This window comes from Pteropus alecto, unplaced genomic scaffold (genome assembly GCF_000325575.1).
Source record: "Pteropus alecto unplaced genomic scaffold, ASM32557v1 scaffold98, whole genome shotgun sequence".
Lineage (NCBI taxonomy): Eukaryota > Metazoa > Chordata > Mammalia > Chiroptera > Pteropodidae > Pteropus > Pteropus alecto.
In genome coordinates, this window is record NW_006443570.1 from 224,340 (window position 1) to 245,619 (window position 21,280).

General features: G+C 42.1%; 2 protein-coding genes and 1 non-coding gene across 9 annotated transcripts in view; 1 reads left to right on the forward strand and 2 right to left on the reverse strand.

The window, feature by feature from the left end:
* PSME3 (proteasome activator subunit 3) overlaps positions 1–3,818 on the reverse strand; it is a 6,331-nt gene extending 2,513 nt beyond the window's left edge. The window contains exons 1-9 of one of the 2 annotated variants that reach the window (XM_006924576.3): positions 3,535–3,818; positions 2,821–2,853; positions 2,643–2,705; positions 2,345–2,449; positions 1,384–1,432; positions 724–836; positions 427–495; positions 223–290; positions 71–125 (exon numbers count right to left, since the gene is read on the reverse strand). In XM_006924576.3, coding sequence (XP_006924638.1) covers positions 71–125; positions 223–290; positions 427–495; positions 724–836; positions 1,384–1,432; positions 2,345–2,449; positions 2,643–2,705; positions 2,821–2,853; positions 3,535–3,576 — 597 coding nt within the window. In that variant the 5' untranslated portion in view covers positions 3,577–3,818. The remainder of the gene's footprint in view (positions 1–70; positions 126–222; positions 291–426; positions 496–723; positions 837–1,383; positions 1,433–2,344; positions 2,450–2,642; positions 2,706–2,820; positions 2,854–3,534) is intronic. The other variant, XM_025041546.1, reaches the window with a different exon arrangement.
* Positions 3,819–4,175: 357 nt separating this feature from the next.
* On the forward strand, positions 4,176–21,134 carry BECN1 (beclin 1). Of its 6 annotated transcripts, XM_015599222.2 has the most exons (14): positions 4,176–4,406; positions 4,779–4,859; positions 12,015–12,143; positions 13,645–13,712; positions 14,601–14,659; positions 15,102–15,170; positions 15,321–15,411; positions 15,518–15,654; positions 15,813–16,007; positions 16,901–17,047; positions 18,308–18,457; positions 18,954–19,014; positions 19,463–19,605; positions 20,328–21,134. In XM_015599222.2, the coding sequence occupies exons 3-14, from the start codon at positions 12,017–12,019 to the stop codon at positions 20,494–20,496; spliced, it is 1,416 nt and encodes a 471-aa protein (XP_015454708.1). In that variant the 5' UTR covers positions 4,176–4,406; positions 4,779–4,859; positions 12,015–12,016; the 3' UTR covers positions 20,497–21,134. The 6 variants fall into 6 exon arrangements, with proteins under 6 accessions (XP_015454708.1, XP_006924640.2, XP_015454707.1 ...); XM_006924578.3 differs by lacking the exon at positions 4,176–4,406 and having other exon boundaries at positions 4,754–4,859; XM_015599221.2 differs by lacking the exons at positions 4,176–4,406; positions 4,779–4,859 and adding an exon at positions 11,593–11,752.
* LOC112473434 lies at positions 13,288–13,395 on the reverse strand. The gene has a single exon (XR_003044002.1). It is a non-coding gene; the product is annotated as a U6 spliceosomal RNA (small nuclear RNA).
* Positions 21,135–21,280: the final 146 nt, after the last annotated feature.

Consider the following 21,280-nt stretch of genomic DNA (forward strand, 5'->3'; position numbering starts at 1 on the left):
TCTTTCCCACTAATAGTCACTCCTCCCTATCCTACCACTTCCACCCTCAGGCTACAAAACCCTTACTTACCACATGGGGATATTTAGCTATTTTAGAAACCAATTTGGCTCTTGTAATATAATATCTGGAAAGAGAGAAGAGGAGGAAGCTGCAGGAGACCCTGGACAGTGCTTATTGCCTCACCAGCCCCCAATTCCTGGGCCAAGCCCAAGTAGCCCTACCTAGAAATCTGGTCCAGATAAGATGCAGCTTCACTCTCAACAGTCCTTAGTTCAGCAACTGTCTCCTCCTGAAAAAAAAAACAGTGAGTCAAAAGTCACTTCCACATCATTCCTCAGCAGACCAAATAGAAACAGAAAACGAAACAGGGGAGATGAGAGTATCTCCCAAACCTTCCTCCCCAGTGTGTAATGCAAGCACATTACCTGAATGGACACCCCGAAGTTGTTCCCATCTTCTATCCTAGGAATCAGGAGCTGTACCCACATTTTGACCTGGAAGGTGAGTAGACCAAAAAATATATATGAAGACCATGGCTTTTGTGGATGATGTAGTATACAATTTATGCTATTGGGGCCAGATTTCAGGAGCACAGGAGCCAAGATACTTAGTCTGCCAACACCCATATCACCTCCATGCCTCCAGCCCCACCATCCATCATTTTTCATAGTTCAATCCAGGCTGTCTGAAGTCAGCCCATAGGTCACTAGCCCCTGCCTCACCGTGTTGCATTTCTCAATCAGCAGCCGGATCTCAGGTTTCACTTTCTCAATAATGTCCACCAGCTGCTGGTTGCTTTTTAGCATCCCATTGGGCATCACAAACACCTTGGTTCCTGGCAGGGACATGAAGAAGGCCAAATGATTGGGGTGGGGGCCAGGACACAGGATCCCCCATCCTTCTGTCTTCTTCCTCAGACCCATGAGATGCCATGACCGCTGCCTTTTATCTGTCACAACCCTATCTACGAACCATGACATCACTAACAGAATAAAAAAGAGAATGTATGAATTAACAAGTGAGTGTCTAAAGTATGCCCAAATAAGGAAATCTAAATACACTCTACAGATTTAATGTACCAACTACCATTGAAGAGGAAAAAATAACATGGAACTGGGACTTCTGTGAAAAATCTACAGCATGTAGCCACCTCCCAACTTCTCTCCTTTAGCAGTTCACACTAAGTCAAATCCTCCCTGTTTATTGAAAAATTAGGTTTAGAGTGCTAAATAATGACAATTGTTTGGAAGACTTGGGAATGGTAACTCTGAGAAATAAAATCAGATCCTGCTTCCAGGCCAGGAGAATACCAGATCCATCCTGCTTCTCAAGGCTGCAAGCCAGAGGGTGGGAGGGGTAGAGGAGGGAAGGGTGGCTCTTACCTTGGAAGGCCTCTTCACACTCATCCAATCTTCGCTTCTTGTAAGTGGGCTAAGTATACAAAGAGACAGGAATTAGCCTGCTCTCAACACGCAAAGCCCTATCATAGGTTACACTTCAAACAAGCTTAGTCCCTTCTTTGACCCCACAGGTTATCTTATTAATTCATGCACAACTTACCAAGCACATCCAAGACTTTAAGAAAAGATTCTTGCCACAAAGCAACTTACATTCTAGTTGGTAAGACCAACCTTTCAAGAAATACACTACATTAAGCAATTAGGGGAGGGGGTGGATACTATAAACAACAGGAAAAAAAGAACCATTCAATGCAGGGTAAAGATAATTAAAGGGAATATGTACAAATTTATTGGTTCCACAAAGAAACATAATATTCAATTAATAAACACATATTTAAGCACCTGCTATGTACTAGGAACAATGTTAGGTGCTGGGGATACAAAAATGATTAAGACAGTTTCTGCTTTCCAGAATGGCAAATCCTATCAATGACACAGTAATGCAGACAAAGAACAATAGTGTCATCGGTGTTATAGAATGTGGAAATATAACTGATAAGGACTAGGTAATAAAGATACACACCAAAGACAGGGTCAGCAGTTATATATCAAGAAAAACTACTCATCCCATAACAAGACTCAAGACATTGAAACAGGTAAGAAAAGTCTTGCTTAGAGCCATGAGGACAGACCAGATAACCTGAGGGCACCTGTAGCTATTAGTCCTACTTGAAACTCACTCTCACAGAGTAGCGTTAGCAAATTCACCACCTGCTATAAATGAAAATTAGTGTCTAAAGGGGGTGTTCTGGAGTCATGTTTGTGACAGTCCTCATTCCCAGATCCAAAACCCACTGTCTCCTCTGTACATGTTCAAACTGACCAGGAAATAGAAGAGAGTACCTATTGCTTCAGAACACAAAGATAAATAGAGAACACTTACACCGTCCAGTCCATCATGGCTATTGGTGAGAAGAATGGGGTCAGGGACAGGTAGATTCATATCTGAGTGGATCTGAGTTAGGTCATGGATGTTTAGGATTGGTTCCTGAAAGAGACGCCCAACCCCCAAACAGTAGTCTTTTCAAGATGAACAAAAAATTTGAAGGGCAATAAATGAGAATGCTTTAATGCTTTACGGTACAAAACAAAAGAGAACCAACACATGACTTGTCCCATTTGAGAGAAAGACCAGAACCAAAATAATTGGGGAATTGGAGGAAAAGAAAAAGGTCTCTCACCTTCAAAAAACTATCAAGTTCTAACAACTTCTTTGGGAAAAAATTTGCCACCAAGTCTTCTGCCTAAAAATGAGGAAAAATTCATTAATAATTGTGGGAAGGTAACTCTCTACAGTGATCTCTTCTTTTGGAAACTCAATCATTAACCAACACTCATTTTTCTGTTTATTTCACTCACCTCACTTGTGATCCGCTCCCTGAAAGAATCAACCTAAAATTAACAAAGAAAGCAATTCAGTAAGAGCAAGTCAGTACCTGGCAAATGAAGTATGGGCAGGATGGGGAAACCCAAATCTAGCTCTTGCCCTCACCTTGTAATTATAATGAGAAGCTGAGAGGCCCCCAGATTTCAAATACTTCATTTTTTTGAGAACCCATTTCTCCATCTCAGGAGAGGGAAGCGGGGCTTGAGGGCAGCACCCGCCTGTCTTGTCTCCCTCCCTCCCTGTGTCTGAGGCTATCTGAATTTGAGAGCAGACGAAAGACAGGTAGATAGGGGAGGTGTGAGCTCACAAAAGCGCCAACCCCAATTCAGACCTTGCCTATGATGCGAGGCAGGCCTGACGCCAAGGGCAGGGGCAGAGGCAGCGTCCGGAGGCGGGGACGTTGCTGGGCTGGGTAACTTCCAGCTGTCACTAGCCTAAAGCACTGAGTCCACCACGTGTCCGCGGAAGTCTCCCTGGGGCTCTCCATCACCAGATGAGGTACTGAAGGCCACCCTATATTATCCTCTCCCCCGATGCCATCTCAGCCAGTGGGGGGCTGGGCTGAGCCGAGCGGAAGCTCAGAGCTGGTGTCCCCAGGGAGACAAAGACGCCATGGGGAGTTGGGAGCTGGTCAGACTGCTCCGGGATCGAAGCGAGGGATAAGGAGGCCGGACGGGCGCCGCTACCTTGAGCTTCACTTCCTGATCCACCTTCAGCAACGAGGCCATGGCCGGGCCGGGCCGTGTCCGCTCCGCTGGAAACCGGAGGCGCTGTGGGCTCCGGGGAGGGGGTCAGAAGGACGGGAGGAAACTCGACTGCTCTCAGATGCGGCCGCCCTCGCTGGCTCACTCACTGCTCGCTCGCTCGCTCGCTCCCTCCCTCCCTCCGTGCTGCTTGCCCGCCCGCCTGCTGCCTGCTGCCTGCTGCCTGCTCACTCTCTCGCTCGCCCTCCCGGCTTTCGCCGCTCACGCCGGACGTTACGTCACAGCCAATCGCCGGGACTCCGGCGAGGATGCGCACGTGCCCTGCGCAGCCGCACTGAGGTTCGGCTCTGGACGCTCCAGCCCGCCCCTTATCTCCCGGGTTCCAGTGCCTTGTAAGAGACAAGTGAGAGGGTGGGTGGCGGAGTCTTGTTTACGCGAACTGAGTCTCAAAAAGACTCGGGAACTGTTTGACTCTCGTTAGCCCGGCACCCTCCTTCACTGAAGGGACCTTCTGAGCCACTGCCGCTTTGAGGACAGAACCGACGGCGCCGTCGCGCCCCAGTGACGTCGGACTGAGGAAGCAGGCGGTCCCGGAGCTGGGTTCGGGGGTCTAGTCTGCGAGCTGCCTCCTCCCTTTGGCCGAAGCTCTCGTGTTTAGGCTAGAGCCAAATAGAAGAAAAGTTCTATTGTACCAGGCTTCCCCACCTTTCTCCACCACTTATCTTCATACGTTTTCAGACCTCAGAGATCAACTGCTTGATGGGCAAATTGACGCCCAGAGAGGGATAGGCTGCACAGTGATAACAGTAAATCCTGGACCAGAACCCAGATCTCCAGACTTAGAGGACAATGCTGTATCCATTTTCCTAAGGAAGGCAGAGACCGTATCTTTTTATTCACGCATTCGTTCGGTCTGTCTCTTAACATTGGTTATTTCGCTCAGTGGGTGAATGTCAGTGGGCCAGGACACTGCTAGACTCTGGGACAATACTGCCTCAGAGCCTAGAAATGTAACGTGAGTCACTTATGTAAGTTAAAATCTAAGAGTAGCCACACTAAAAAGTAAAATAGATGAAATTAATTTTAATCATGTTTAACCTAGTTTATCCAAATATTTCTCAACAGGTAATATAAAAAATATTAACGAGATTGTATACATTCTTTTTTCATACCAAGTCTTCGAAATCCAGTGTGAATTTTACACTTAACTGCACATCTCAACTCAGAGGCGCCACATTTGTAATGCTGAATAGCCACGTCTGACTAGTGCCTCCTGTATTGAAAAGCACAGCTCTGGGAAATCGAAGGTAAATGAGCTTCAAGTTCTTGGGTCTCATGGGGCTTAATATTGGGGAAGGACACCAGAAAGTAAACTAGCAACATAATTACAAAATCTGATAAATGTTAGTTAACAAATGACTGATATAAAGAATACCAGAGGTCTGTTTTAGGAAGAATGGACAAGGAAGGCCTCTCAGATTATGCTGAAATCTAAAGGATGTAAAGGAGTTAGCTTGGGAGGAGTGAAGGGACAAGCCTCAAAGGTACAGGTGCAGCATAAGCAAATTCTCTGGAGAGTGAAAGAGGTTGTCCTATTGAAGAAATTGAAAGACTAGTGAGCTGGAGGTGGAAGTGGGGCGGGGAGGGTTGTTAGGAAACAATTGGAATTAAGTGCAAAGGCAGGTAATCTGATGTACGTTTTGGGGTTGCCGTTGCTGCTGAACATTTATCCCGGGAAGGCCTCTGTGCTAAGTGCAAGGAAAATGGTGGGAATATGCAGTTAAGTGAAGTGCAACTGACTGTGGCCTTTGGAATCAGAGAGACCTGGCTTCTATCCCTATCTCAGCTCTTTACCAACTGTGATATCTTGGTAAAATTACTGAAATGCTGTCTCAATTCCTTCACCTGTCAAATGGATTTTCAGTCATTATTAATAAATAATATATAATTCCGTAGGGTTGTTGTGAGTATTGGAAATCATATATATGTTAAAGAACTAGCACAGTGCCCAGACACAAGGCAGGAACTAGATACATTAGTTAGTAGCCTTTGTCAGATAAGCTACCTGTTAGTGCTTAGCATGAAGAGGTTACTTCTTAAACTATATAATTTTCCTTGCTTTTAGACTCAAATTCCTTTTCCAATTATTCGGAGCTACATACAACATTGCCCATACTACCCATCTTGCTTATCAACATCTAACTTTTCCCCCTTCTTCCTCTGCTTTCTGTTAACATTTGTCCCTAGTTTTTGTCCCAGTTGTCTACTCACGTTACATTTCTAGGCTCTGATCTGGAACCTAATTTCAGGAATGCTTTCCCAAATTAACTTCACCCCATTTTAAGTGTGCCATTACCCTGCATTGCTTACAGAATTAATAACTTCAACTTGAAAACTTAGTATGTTTGTGCTTGTTGAAATATGGCTTTGTTCTCAAGTAATTGTGTTTTGTCTTCAAGTAAGTCATAAGAAGACACATTCCTAACTCTGATCTGGAACCTAATTTCAGGAATGCTTTCCCAAATTAACTTCACCCCATTTTAAGTGTGCCATTACCCTGCATTGCTTACAGAATTAATAACTTCAACTTGAAAACTTAGTATGTTTGTGCTTGTTGAAATATGGCTTTGTTCTCAAATAATTGTGTTTTGTCTTCAAGTAAGTCATAAGAAGACACATTCCTTCTCTATTTCCCATCCTCTTCCCTTATCCAAATGTTTTATATAATACTCTACTCATTGTTTATTTATTCAGTGAGCAGTTGCTGAGGGTACCATTATATTTAACAAACTATTCTTTCCTGGGTGCTTATGAATCAAACACAATCACTAATGGCTGGTCTCACTTTAAATTCATGTCCACAACTCTCAAATGGGTGCACAACACTGCCTGAGATCCTACTATGTGCTTCTGACAAGTTTACTCTCCCACACTCCAAATGACCATCATACCTTCTCACCTTCCTAAACCTCTAATATCCCTCCCCTCCCAACTCCAATTTATGGTCTTGGATTATTCTTCACTGAGAAAACAGAAGCAAATGAGAACTTTATTTCACCCCCAGATCTGCCAATCTGCAAATCCCTTCTGCTTTTCCTCCTCTTTCATTGAAGGAAACATCTGTTCCCATCAAAAACCAACACTTCCTTTTGTGTGCCGGAAACCAGCCCCTTTCACTTTCTGATTATCCTTCAGTGATCATCCTTTTTTTTCTCCTATATTACATTTATCTCTCTCTACTGGATCACATCCAAACATGATAAGTACCTCCTATCTTGAGAAAAACCCTCCCTTGAACCCAGATTTCTCTCACACTTTTTTTCTGTACTCTTCTTCATAGTCAGACTTCTTGAGCAATATTATTGTCTCTTACTCTTCTTTCTCATCTCCAACTTACTCTAATCCATTTCAATCAGGCTTTCCCATTCCATGTTCTCACTGAGATAGTTTTGTTGGATTACCAATGACTTCCATGTTGACAGTACCAGTGGTCACCTCTCCCTCTTACCTAAAACTCTCAGTGGTACTCAACAGCTGTATGCTGATGGCCCTAAATTTTTCCAGTCCTGACATCTAACTGAGCTCCAGTTGTCTACTTTGGCGTCTCTACTTGGGTAGCTAATAGGCATCTCAAACTTAATGTGGCCAAACCAGAATTCTTGATTCTCCCACACACCTGTTATTTTCCTACTCTTCCCCATCTCAATAACTGACAGAACTGTCTACCTAGTTATTCAAACCAAACAACTATCAACCTGATTCCTCTCCCTCGTCTCCCCACATCCAACCATCAGCAGGTCTTGTCAGCCTTACCTGAATAATGAATCCTGTATGAGCATGCTTTTCTCTGTCTCATTTGTTATCCTAGTCAGTCATTGTCATCCTTTGCTAGGACTATTACAATAGACTATTTGGTCTCTATTTTCACTCTTGCCACCACACCCACTACCACATTCTAGTCTCTACTCACACCCAAACTATCTTTTAATATGTCAACCACGGTTATAGCAATATCTACTAAAGCTGAATAAACATATGTATAGATTTCTATATATACCTGTGACCCAGAAATCTCAACTCTAGAAACATACCCAACAGAAATGCATAAATACATTCATCAAGAACATGAACAAGAATGTTTGTGTCAACACTATTCACAATAGCTGCAACTGGAAACTACTCGAATGCCTCTCAAGAGTAGGATAGATAACTAAATTTTAATATATTCACAATGGAATACCGCATAGTATTGAGAATAGATGAACTAAAACACATAAGATGGAGGAATCACAATACTAGGCAAAAGAAGAAGGTTGACGGGGGGCTGGGTGAAAAGTAAAAGGATAAAGAAGTACAAATTGGTAGTTATAAAGTCACAGATGTAAAGTACAGCATAGGGAATATAGTCAATAACATTGTAATAACTATGTACGATGCCAGGTGGGTACTAGATTTATTGGGGGGATCGCTTCATAAATTATATAAATGTCTAACCACTGTGCTGTATACCTGAAACTAATAATGTTGAATGTCAACTGTAATGGAAAAATAAAATAACAAAATTTAAATAAGGAACCAAAAACGAAAGAGTCAAAAACAGTCAAAACTAATCTATGGTGGTAGAAGTGAGGATGCTCTTTCCCCTCATGATGAGTAGCACCTGGAAGGGGGCATGGGCCAGGAGAGTTGCTGATTACAAATGTGTGTGTTCATTTGTGATAATTCACTGAGCTGTACACTTATGTTTGTGTCCTTTTCTTAATGTAATGCTTCAATAATTTTAAAAGTCAGCCAGATTATGTCTCTTCCCTGTGTGTCATCCTCAATGATTTCATAGCTAATAGAGGCCTTCCTGAATCCCCCAGTTGAAGTAACTCCATCTACCCTTGCCCCCACTTAATGTGTTTACTGCTATAACAAAGTACCACAAACTGGGTGGCTTAGAACAAGAGAAATGTATTGTCTCACAATTTTGGAGGCTAGGATTAGCTAGAATCATGAAATCAAAGTAGCTGGACTGTGCTCCCTCTGAAGGTGCTAAAGAAGAACATGTTCCAGGCCTCTCTCCTAGCTCCTGGTAGCTTCAGATGTTCCTTGGCTTAGAAACAACTGTCTTCTCTCTGTGTCTCTTCACGTGTCTTCCTTCTGTTCATGTCTATCTTTGTATCCAAACTGTCTCTTTATAAAAACACCAGTCATTAACTTATCTGCAAAGATTCTATTTACAAATAAGGTCACAGTCACAGGTACTGGGGTTAGGACATCAACATCTTTTGGGGAGACACAATTCAACCTATAACACCTACTATTATCTGAAATCTTATTCATTCATTTACATGTTTATTGTCAAAATCCTCTAAAATGTAAACCGTTAAAGCAGTTTACCAGTGTATTCTCTCAGACCTAGAAGAGTGACTGGCAAATAGTAGATCCTCAATAAGTGTTGAATTGATGACGTGGGTATGTTGTTGATTATTCACAATCCATCATGCCTTATACATACTGTTATATATTCTCTAAGCAGCAAGACACACAATTTACTATGTGCCAGGCATTCCTTTTTGTACTTCGTATTATTAGATCATTTAATCATCACACTACGCTATGGAAAATACATTATTATGCTTCTTTTAGAAATAAAAAAACAAAGCACAGAGTAGTTTAATAAACTTGCTCAAGGTCATTGTTGGTGAATGACAAATATAAGGTTTGAACCTAGGCAGTCTAGACTTTCAAACTCTCAGTTATAATCTTTATACTTCCTACCTCTTTAGAAGCCCATTACATCTCTATGCCTTTCTGAGATGGTGTTAGTGGCAGCCAAGCAGGAATTAATGTAGGACTACTAAAGGGTCACACCAGGCCTAAGTGAGAATTCTTTGGGAATGATTCCTCTCACCTCCTCTGGAGGGGGTCTCATGCTGAAAGATCCAAGAGGAAAGAGGGTTGTAAAAACTATAATTAACAATACCAAGAGAAAACCAATCTAGTTCCATATATTGCATCTAATATTAATTATAGGAGGATTACCTACATTTAAAATAACATGAAAGTCACTTATGGAAGTGGGAACAACTTTCTAAGCAATATAAGTCACCAAGAAAAAAAAATAGATTCGATCACATAAGAATTTAAAACTTTTGCACGTCTGGAAAACATCTTAATAGACCATTCATGCAAAATAATGAAAGATATTGAGCAAAATATTAAGAACCTAGTAGGTAAATGAAAGAATGTAAACAAAATTCAAAAAAGAGAAACAAGCCAATATATACCAATGACGCCAATTAAAATAACAGGGATGTGCCTTTTTTTTTTCCCCCCTCATTCCTCAAATATATGATACCTAATACTGGCCAAGGCATTGTGAAACAGGCTCTCACACATTCCTGAAGGCAGAATTATGTACAACCACTGTGAAAAACTATTGCTAATTTTAATCAAGAGACATGAAATAGCCACATTCTTTTTCATCGGTTACTTTTCTTATTTCAATCGATAATCATCTCTTGCCTCAATTTATGCAAAAATTTCTTAATTAGCCTTCCTGCTTCTACCCTTGCCCTTCTTCAGATTATTCTCAAAGTAGCCAAATAAACCAAGTAAAAAGCAAGTTTACTTCATTCTTTTTAATGGTTGTGTGGTATTCTGCTAAATGGATAATACAATAACATTTAAACAATCCTCTATTAATGAAGGACATTTAGCAGTGAAAATTCTTGTACATATATATTTGATCACTTGCATATCTATTAGGAAAATTCTTAGAAAGCGATTCTATGAGATAAAGACTGTGAACATTTAAAATTTTGATAAATATTCCTAAATTGAGCTCCAAAAATATTATGCTAATTTATACTCCCAGTCAACAACAGTATTCTAGAGTTCCCCAAATGCTCATCAACACTGGCTATTATCAACTGGTTCAGCCTTTACCAATCTTATAAATGAGAAATGCTGCCTCACCGAAGTTTAATTTCCATTGACTTAATTACAAGTGAAATGAAACATCTTTTAATTTCTTTATCAACCATTTGTTTTTCTGTGAGCTACTTTTTCATATTTTTTGCCCATTTAATTATTGGCCTATTCGAATTTTTATTGACTGAATAGAGTTCTATATATTAAGGAAATTTATCTTCTATCTTATGAGCTGCAACTACCACATTTTTCTTCTGTAATTTTTTTTTTTTAGAGTCTTTAATAGTTACAAAAATTTTTATTTCTAAGGAGTAAAATTCAATATTTCCTTTTTTGGCTTCTGATCTTCATGTCATGCTTAGATAGGTCTTCTCCACTCCAAGATTATAAAAAATATTCACTCATGCTTTCAATGAGTACTTTTAATCATAGTATTTTCGATGCTTAAAATTGTGACCAATTGGTGTAACTTCTTTTGGTGTAAGCAGTGAAGTAGAAGATTCAGCTCATGGCTATCTACATGGCTCTCTGGACCCACTTACCACTTATTAAGCAGTTCATTTCCCCAATGATTTGAAATACTAGCTTTATTACCCACTAAATCCCCCTGTATACCTGGTCTATTTTTGAATTCTGTTGTTTCATTGATCTATTAGTGCACCAAGACAAAAATGTTCTAGTTTTATACTACGTTACAATACGTTTCAATATCTGAAGTTCTCGACTTTCCCTGATTAATAACTAATTTTATAATACAAAATAAAACACAGTAAAGTTTACCTCCTAGCCTTCCGCTCCAAGTTTGTCTACCACTCTCTCAGGAGCCTTTGAAAGAAAGCCCAGCTCTCCAGAGGAGAAATTATTAAAACTGATATTGCAGAAAGCATTAAAGTGGCTCCGTTCAGAAGTGACAAATCTGAAGAAAAGTCACTGAATTAAAGAACAGCGGAGGCTCCTCATTCTCTCCCAACCCAACTCGGTCCTTCCACTTCTCGCAACCTTCTCCCACCCGTCGATGCCGGCTGAGTTCCCCAGTTTTGCCTCTAGGGGCCGCAGCGGGTCCGGTAAGCAGGAGGACCAGGACCGACCTCCTGGCTCCTCCTGCAGCTGCAGGCGTCGTGGCGTAACGTCCGGTCAGGGCGGAAGTCCTCCGCTGGCCGACCGGGAAGTAGCTGAAAACTGGGCGATGGCAGTTCTGGAGGCCTCGCTCCCGGGCAGACCCGAGGCCACGGTGCCCCCGCGGTAGACCAGACCAGGGAGGCGGGCTCCGGGCCCCGAGGTGAAGAGAGGGGAGGGCTGAATAGCAAGGAGCCTGGGAACCCTTACGGACCCTATTGCAGCCCCTCCCTAACTGGGCTGTAAACTGCCTTTGCCGGGGCTGCCCCGGAAGCAGGTCCTGTGGGTATGGTGCCGCTCCTAGAGGGAAAGACGCGGGCGGGAATTCTCCCCCTTAACCACACCAGCAAGGCAGGTGGTAGCCCAGGATACGGGGTTCAAGAGTACCGATTCTCCCTAACTTCGCCTGCTCTCCATCGCCGCAGGGATGGAGGGGTCTAAGTCGTCCAGCAGCACCATGCAGGTGAGCTTCGTGTGCCAGCGCTGCAGCCAGCCCCTGAAACTGGACACGAGCTTCAAGATTCTGGACCATGTCACTATCCAGGAGCTCACAGGTCAGCGAGACCCTTGGAAAGAGGATGACTGAGATCGTTGAAAGTGGGCGGCTTCGGAGTTGAAGGTCTTATATCCGTGTAGTCTGCTACAGACTCGCTGTGTAAACCTAGGAAAGTCAGTTAATCTCTCTGGCACCCTGTTTTCTCATCCTGAACATAAATGAGTTCTGACACTGTGCTTCTGACAGCTTTCTGTATCAAGGAAAGGTCTTTAGTTTTCTACTCCTGCTGTTTCAGAGTAAAGGAATGTGTATACATGTAATAAAGGCATTTCTTGAGGACTTAACATACAGCAAGCGCACTACATACATTACCTTGTTTAGGCCTGTAACAACCCTCGTGGATCATTTTACAGATGAGGAATGACTCAGAGAGCTTAAATGACTTACCCAGGAGTCAGCAAGTGATATGGGGAGGAACAGAGTCTCATAATTCCAAGAAGTGAGATGAAGTTAGAAAAAAAGACTGAATAGGCAGTTTAAATAAACTCATGGGTCTGGAGTCAGCCTGCTTGGATTTAAATCCTGACTGTCATTTACTAGCTGAGTGACTTTTTGTAAGTTACTTCATCTCTGTAGGCCCAGCTTTTTTAGTTTCTTTATCTGTAAAATGTAAAACGACCTGAAGGTAGTTGTAAGGATCAAATAGGACAAAGAACATAAATACTTAGGAATATCCTGGGCAAATAATACTCAATAAATGTTAGCTATTGTTATTACTACCTGATTTCTCTTTTTTCAGGGGAATTGACTAATATATTTTAAACTTTTTATTATGAAAAATTTCAAACATACAGCCAAGAGAATAGCATAATGAACTCTTGTATACATTACCTAGCTTCAACAATTAACTACATTCTCTCATTCTTGTGTTCTCTATACCTCTACTCACCTCCCATTCTCGGTCAATTATTTTTTTTATTTTTATTTTTATTATAGAAAACTTCAAAGTATATAAAGAACCTCACATACCCATTACCTAGCTTCAGTAATTATCAATGCGTATTTAATCGTGTTTCATCTACAGCCCCATCCATTGCCCTCCCACTACAAATTATTTTGAAGCAAATTCCAAACATAAATATGTAAATATTTTGGTAGCTATTTTTGAAAGATAAGGTATCTTTTTTTTTTTTTTTTGCTTCACAAATTTGCATGTCATCCTTGAATTTGCATGTCATCCTTGCACCGGGGCCATGCTTATCTTCTCTGTACCATTCCAATTTTAGTATATGTGCTGCTGAAGCAAGCACGATAAGGTGTCTTTTTAAAAATGTAACCATGATACCATTATACTGGAAAAAATGTTAACAACTCCATAATCTGATTTAATGGGAACAAAGAGAAGAAGGCAAGAGATTCTTCTTTTTGTAAGTGGTACTTTAAGAAGAAGGTGGAAGTGGGGGTGGCGATGAGGATATTGTCAGTTCTTTTCCCACACTTTCCCACATACCTCTTCTTGCTTTGATAAGATTCTGACTCAATATTTTCCTTGCCTTTAGCTCCATTACTTGCCACAGCCCAGGTGAAACCAGGAGAGACCCAGGAAGAAGAGGCTAACTCAGGAGAGGTATGAAAACACTGGAATGAAAACTGGGTTTCTGCAGGATACTTGGTGCTTCTAGACTTTTGGGATTTCTGGTTAACGAGAGACTTTCTACATGATCAGGCCACTGTGGATCATTGGAGGTACAGAAGTTCACTTGAGGTCACAAGGTTACTGAATGAGGCATCCATTCAAAAATGTGGAGAGAGGCCCTTCTTTATTCAAGGCAGAATTATAAGCCATTATTGGTGAGAGATGGGATGACTTATGTATCCAGGTCATCTTAGGGCATTTCTAGTTTACATCTGTTGTCCAAGATAATAATTAGTATCCACTCCTCTCCATTCTCAAAAGCATCTTGGTTTGGGCAGCGGGTTGTATGACTACCCTAGCTAGAAAGGATTCTCAGTGATAGACAACATGTCATTTTTAAATTGTGATAACATCAGTGATAATTTTTATTGCAAAAGAGATCTCATAAGATTTTGATCACATAAATTATCAAAGTATTGAAAACATATAAATTATCTACTTTGTTCTATGGCATAGCAAACTTTATTGCAGTCTGATCTGGCTTTTTCCTTGTGCTGTGATTTAGAGCATCTTGCCCCTACCTCTGACTAGTAAGTGTTGAGAAAATGCAAATTTAACTATAATAGAGTATAATATAGTTAGAGAATGCTGTTCCCCACAAAAAATCAGATGAAACTTGGGGTTTGTCTATACCAGGGGTCCTTTCTTAGTGCCTGTATCCAAGGATTAGCTAAATAATACCCATTTCTTAAGTCTTTGTGGTTTATTAAGTCTCATGGTTATCAATCAAGGGTAAAGCCCAATAGTTCTGAGGCTTTTGGGGAAATATACTCTACCTCTGAGCCACAAGAATTCTAATTCCCCTTATTTTCTTCCCAGGAGCCATTTATTGAAACTCGCCAGGATGGTGTCTCTCGCAGATTCATCCCCCCAGCCAGGTGCCTACTACTCCTCAGCCCCCTGCTCCTTGCCAAAAACCAGTAAAATTTTAACTGAACCCAAAATTGAGACCTGGAGCCAGGTGATGGAGATGAATCATCACCTAACCTTTTGGCTCTTCCAGAAAAGATGCATTCCCTTATGCCGGCCCATCACCTTCCAATACCGATTGAATTTTTCCTGTAGCTGTTCACATAGTGGGAAGGGATAATAGCTCTTATAATGAAGAATTGAGAAAAGGGAGCGATTGACTAATAGAAGAGAGAGCTCTTGAAAAGTTTAAAACAACAAATGTTAGGCGTTCAGGTCCTTAGTTAATGGATGCATGTGAAGGTGGCCGGCAAGGGCTATAATATTAAGAAATGATCTTTCCTGATTCTCCTTCCTTTTCTACTGTAGACACACACATATCAGTTTTTGATGCCCCCTCTCCCTCCTTAGTCCATCCAGGCCAACCTTCGTGCTGAGTGCCCCTGTGGAAGACCAGCATGGCCTTCCCTTGGGAGAGAGGTACCCTTGGGAGGTCAGTTGGGCTAGGAGTGGGTGTGCACCTTGAGGCCCCTCAGCTGGTGCTTGAGAGTCTCTGCCACTGGCACCTCAGTAGGTGGAAGAGGCCTCTCTGCTCCCTCATGTGGCCCATGGGCGGGGGGCTGTCTGCAGGATGATGTCTACAGAAAGTGCCAATAGCTTCACTCTGATTGGGGAGGCATCCGATGGCGGCACCATGGAGAACCTCAGCCGACGACTGAAGGCAAGTCAGCCTCATTCCAGCATCAAGCAGTGGGCCTGGTTGGTAGAGGGGGTGTCTGGGCCAATAGTATGGGGCAAACCCTACCCTGACTCTCCCACACTTCCAGGTCACTGGGGACCTTTTTGACATCATGTCAGGCCAGACAGATGTGGATCACCCACTGTGTGAGGAATGCACAGATACTCTTTTAGACCAGCTGGACACTCAGCTCAATGTCACTGAAAATGAATGTCAGAACTACAAGTGAGTGCCTCTGGAGCCAAGGCCTGGAAACAGATCTGGATCTTAGAGCTGTCACTGCTGTGAGACTGCCTGGCCCTTACCCAAGAGCTATGCTCCACCCAGGTAAACAGAATAGCAGTTTCCCTTGGGTAAGCATATTCTTCCTATGTCCTTTTCAGACGCTGTTTGGAGATCTTAGAGCAGATGAATGAGGATGACAGCGAACAGCTACAGATGGAGCTAAAAGAGCTGGCATTAGAGGAGGAGAGGCTGATCCAGGAACTGGAAGATGTGGAAAAGAACCGCAAGATCGTAGCAGAAAATCTCGAGAAGGTCCAGGCCGAGGCTGAGAGACTAGATCAAGAAGAGGCTCAGTGAGTGATCACCCTCTTCTTCTATCTTCCTGCCCTCAAGGTCCCAGGAGGGGAAATGGCTTCCAGCTGAATGTGTCTGATTAGTCTGTAAGCTGCAGTCAACTGTCATCCTGCATATTGTTTCCAGGCACTGTTTGTAGAGGTTTGTTGGGAGGGTTATGTATGAAGGGTCAACATGATTAAGTGAAAAAAGTGTGTTGGTTAAACAGAGAGCGGAGAACCAGGGCTCTAGTCACAGCTCTGTGATGCAGGGACCCGGGCTCAGTCTGGGTAAGTCTGCTGCACCCGGCATCCTCCTCTGGGCAGATGTGCACATTGGCCTACATTTGTTCTTTCCCAGTTCAAAGATTTCATTGATGCTCTTGAGCTAAGAGAACCCTCTATTGGAGGAGACACAGTGTCCATACTAACCGAAGTTGGGGAAGTGAAGGACAGAAAAAAGTTAATTTTTCACAGAGTCGTATAACAAGTTCCATTGGAAATGGTGTTCATGAACTACGTAAAGGACAATAAGTACTTTGTTGAGGTGAAGTTATAGAAATTCACTTATGGCCAATCCATCCATGGAAGAAGTCACTCTTGACCCCCTCATCTGATTTCTGGAAAAGATCACAGACATCCAGGAGGTGTTTGGTTCTGGTTTGAGAGAGTCCTTTTTTCCTTCCCTTTTTGCATATGGGCAGCAGGAGTTTGAGACATTTCTGTCCCTCCCAGGGAAAACAACTAGGGCAGGTATGTTCTTTTGAGTGTGGTCTGTGTCAAATCTAAAAGATGCTGTGACTAGATGTAACCATAATCACTAAGACTAAGAATAAATTGTTGAGAGGAGTGGTAACAGAGAAATTTTAGCCCCCAACCTAACAGCCTTCAATGGCCACCTTGGCTGCTCATAGGTATCAGAGGGAATACAGTGAATTTAAACGACAACAGCTGGAACTGGATGATGAGCTGAAGAGTGTAGAAAACCAGATGCGTTATGCCCAGATGCAGCTGGACAAGCTGAAGAAAACCAACGTCTTTAATGCAACCTTCCACATTTGGTAATAAGGGCCAAAGGGTGAGGAGCATCTGGGAAGCACTACATATCTGGAACTTAGCTATTGACCACTAAGCCAGGGTGCCCACCTCCCACAAAATAGGACTGTATGTCATGTTCATCCCATCTAGGTTTCTTTTATTCCTTGTGATAGGATAGGCATAATCAAGGGATTAGCATTCTAGAGCTCGGTGACATCCAGTCTTCCGAGAAAAGGGAACGATCTGAGCCATCCAGCCACATGAAATTCTGGTCCTCTGCCTGGAACTGATTTCTAATCCCCAGGGTCATTCAAGTATTAATTTAGTCAACATTTTATCCACTTAACTATCTGGTAGGCACTGTGCTAAGCACTAGGAGGGCAACAGCAAACAATACGCATTCTGTCTTCTTGTTGTTTATCATCTCCTGAAAGAGATAGATAAGTAATAGACAATCGTAATACAGTGCGATAATGGTTAACTTAGGGTGCTGTGGGAACACATAAGGACATTACCCAATGTGGAGAGGCCACATGGAAAGTTTCCCCCAGAGGAGGTTGATGTTTAAGCTGAGATGTGAAGTAGAAATCTGCAGATGAGGGAGCTTGTTCCTGGCAGAGAGAACATCATGTGCAAAGAAACAGAAGAAAGGCGAGTGGTGAATTCGGAGAACTGAAAGGAGTTTATTGTGACGAGATTGAGTGTAAAGGGGGGAATAACAAGATGTGAAACTGGAGAGTTAGCAATTCCTGAAGGATCTTATAGGCCTCACGAAGAATTTAGACTTTATCCAAAAGGCAGTGGGAGCCATCAAAGTATTTTAGGCAGGGAAGCGACCTAATTACATCTACGTTTGTGATGATAGCTTTCCCTGCAATGTGAGAAATGACTTGGGGGAAGAGGGCAGCATTTTTAGTAAGGAGACTTGTCAGTAGGCATCTAAACAGGAAAAGAGAGAATTGGCAATGAGTTTGCAGAGACATGGACAGATAAAATAGATTTAGGAGGTAGAATCAACAGAATTTGGTGGTTTTGTTGGGGGAGGGAGCTGAGAGCATTCAGGGATGATGCCCAGGTTTCTGCTTTGGCATCTGAGCAGCAGGTAGAAAGATGATGACTCACATTTCAGATATGTATTTAAAGTACCAAGTAGAGCTTGGATATATGAATCTAGAGATAAGGAGAGAGATTTGTGCTAGATTTTAGGTGAGAGAAAGTCTCAGAAGTTGCTAAGTTTTAAGTTTACCTTGTACTTTTTCCTGCCCTTCTGCCTTCTTCTATAGGCATAGTGGACAATTTGGCACAATTAATAACTTCAGACTGGGTCGCTTGCCCAGTGTTCCTGTGGAATGGAATGAAATTAATGCTGCCTGGGGCCAGACAGTGTTGCTGCTTCATGCTCTGGCCAATAAGATGGGTCTGAAATTTCAGAGGTAAGAAATGTAGCCCTTTCTTGGAATGTGGTATGTCTTTGATATAATCGTATGTCCATTCTGGTGCTGCTTCCCACTACGGCAGGAGCCCTGGGTTCCAACAGACGGGGGAGTTTTCTGTCTGTAAAGACTGCTCTCGTTTTCCCGTTACCATAATGCTCTTTCTACTGATCAGCAATCCTTGAGCCGCGTGACCATAGCCATGGTCTCCAACCTACCATCTTCAGAACCTTAGTGTTCCTCAAGCTGTTTTGTTTTTAAATCTAAACCAAAACATACATCAATCAACAAAGGCCCCCAGGCAATTGTGTAATAAATGTACTGTGTTCAGTAAACAAAACCTTAAATATGGAGCCTATGGGGAGGTGAAAAAGGAGTGGGAATAATAAAAGAGGTCCCTGGGTAGGATGGAGTCTGAAAATCATGGGGTTCTAACATCCCAATAATCACTTTAGGAGGAGTCCTGTATCCATCTCTCTATGAATCTCTTTTTTAGGTATCGACTTGTTCCCTATGGAAACCACTCATACCTGGAGTCTCTGACAGACAAATCTAAGGTACTCTAGGAAGTTCCACTTCCACTGGAATATAAAATTCTTGTATTTCCTAATGAAATGGTTTACTTTTGATAATGGTATTATTCAGTTTCTTTCCTAGAGTTAGATATCTCATGAAGAGCCAGTGTCTTGTTCAATGTCTTGTCTAGTTCAGGATTAGCTCTTTGAGGCCTATAGAGAAAATTAGGTTTTTACAATCTGTTGAGAAGCGATGTGGGCAGATCAGAGGAGAATGTGTGCTGTAGGATGGGGAAGAAATTGCTATGAGGTAGATGTTTCACACATTTCCATTGATGGTAAAACATTTCTAGGTGCATTGTTATTTGCCCAAGGTTAGTGTTTCCAGTGGAATATGTAAAGAAGACTTGAGAGACTGATAGGATTGGGAACAGCCTCTGATAGCCTGTCTTGGTGCCACACCCATAGCCAGTTCTCTCTTCTTGGGCAGGAGCTGCCGTTATACTGTTCTGGGGGGTTGCGGTTTTTCTGGGACAACAAGTTTGACCATGCAATGGTGGCTTTCCTGGACTGTGTGCAGCAGTTCAAAGAAGAGGTTGAGAAAGGCGAGACACGTTTTTGTCTTCCCTACAGGTCAGTATCCCCCGTGTTGAATGAACCTAGAGTAGGAACAAATTGAGCAGAACTGAAGGGACAGTAATGGAGGAAAAACAGTATAAATGGTGGGAAAGCAGAAAATGGTGCAAAATCACATGACACTGATGGACAAACACTGATCTAACACTGCAATACCACCTGGTCCCTGGGGTAGAAAGAATGTTGCCTTAGGTGGTTTGGGGGATTTTCTTGGCACAGAGCTCAAATTCACCTTCCAGTTTCAGGAAAGTTTCCCTGTAAGCCCTTGGAAACATACAAGAATGCTTCCTTTGGTCAAACTGTATAGGTGCCCAGTAATGGATGGAGACTGTAGTTCAAGAGAGTAAGGCTAAGCAGCTTCTATCACCCCAAAACAAAGCGTTTATTTTCTTCTGCTTCCCTTCTCTCCCCATGAGTTCAGGGATGCCTAGGAAAACAGTGAGGAGTACTGTAACCTTCACTTACCCTCTGCTCCAGGCTTCTCATCTGTTTGGGTGTGTGTCCTGTCCCTGTACTTCACAATGACAATGAGGCTCTTGTGACAGCCTTCTTGATTTTGGGCTTTTAAGCAAGTCCAAAATACACTACCATTCCTCGCCAAGAGTTCTCTAATAGATAAAGTGACGTGATTGGTCCCATGATCAAGTCCCTGCCCATTTGCCTGAACTGACTTAACTCAGATCTCAGTTACTAATGAGCTCTGTTCTGTCCATCTGCAGGATGGATGTGGAGAAAGGCAAGATTGAAGACACAGGAAGCAGTGGCGGCTCCTATTCCATCAAAACCCAGTTCAACTCTGAGGAACAGTGGACAAAAGCTCTCAAGTTCATGCTGACGAATCTTAAGTGGGGTCTTGCTTGGGTGTCCTCACAGTTTTATAACAAATGACTTTCTTTTTTCCTTAGGGGGATGTTTGCCTTAAAGGCTTTAAATTTTTTGTTGTTGTTGTTTGAAAAAAAATATTTTAAATTAAATTTGGGTACTATTAAACAGCACATGTTTACAATACCAAAAAAGAAAAGAAAAATCCACAAAAGCCACTTTATTTTAAAATACCACATGACAGTTTCCAGAGCTATAACATGCTATGTATAACTACCAGCCTTTGTTATAGTTTTGACCCTTAACCCATGCCTTCCTTTCCCTTTCTCCCCTTAAAACTAATTTAAGTTTGCTTCCGTTTTTGTTTTTTTTTTATAACTGAGTTGAATTGAGATCGATATGTTTTCGCTGGATTTTATCTCTCTCAACTTCATGCACTTAACAATATGAACTAGAAACTTTTGTCTCCACTGAGACGACGAGATGTATGAGATACATAGTTGGATAATGTGAGAAAATGACATAAAAGCTTTGGTCACCATGTGATATGATCAAAAGCTTGAAATTTAACACTTCTCGCTCGGTTCTAGTACTGAATGCCTGCTCTGCTCTGTGTTAGAGATATGAAACAGTGTTTGATACTGTTTGAGACGTTATGGAGAGATTTAATTATTTGTAATAAAAGATTTGCTGCAGTCTGATAACTGCCCAAGGTGCACTGTTGGGTTTTTGTTTTACTGAAATAGAGTACTTTGTATTCTGGGAGAATTGAGTTCAAGTACAGGTATGGAAATTCTGTTGAAACATGCTTAGAGATGAGTTAGTGTTGCTTTTTCAAAAGACTAGTGGA

Bases quoted from the DNA above. Each gene is read 5' to 3' on its own strand.
- BECN1 (XM_015599222.2), top strand. From the start codon at position 12,017: ATGGAGGGGTCTAAGTCGTCCAGCAGCACCATGCAGGTGAGCTTCGTG. The intron at 17,048-18,307 runs GTAATAAGGGCC...CTTCTTCTATAG, and splicing joins AATGCAACCTTCCACATTTG to GCATAGTGGACAATTTGGCA. The intron at 19,606-20,327 runs GTCAGTATCCCC...GTCCATCTGCAG, and splicing joins CGTTTTTGTCTTCCCTACAG to GATGGATGTGGAGAAAGGCA.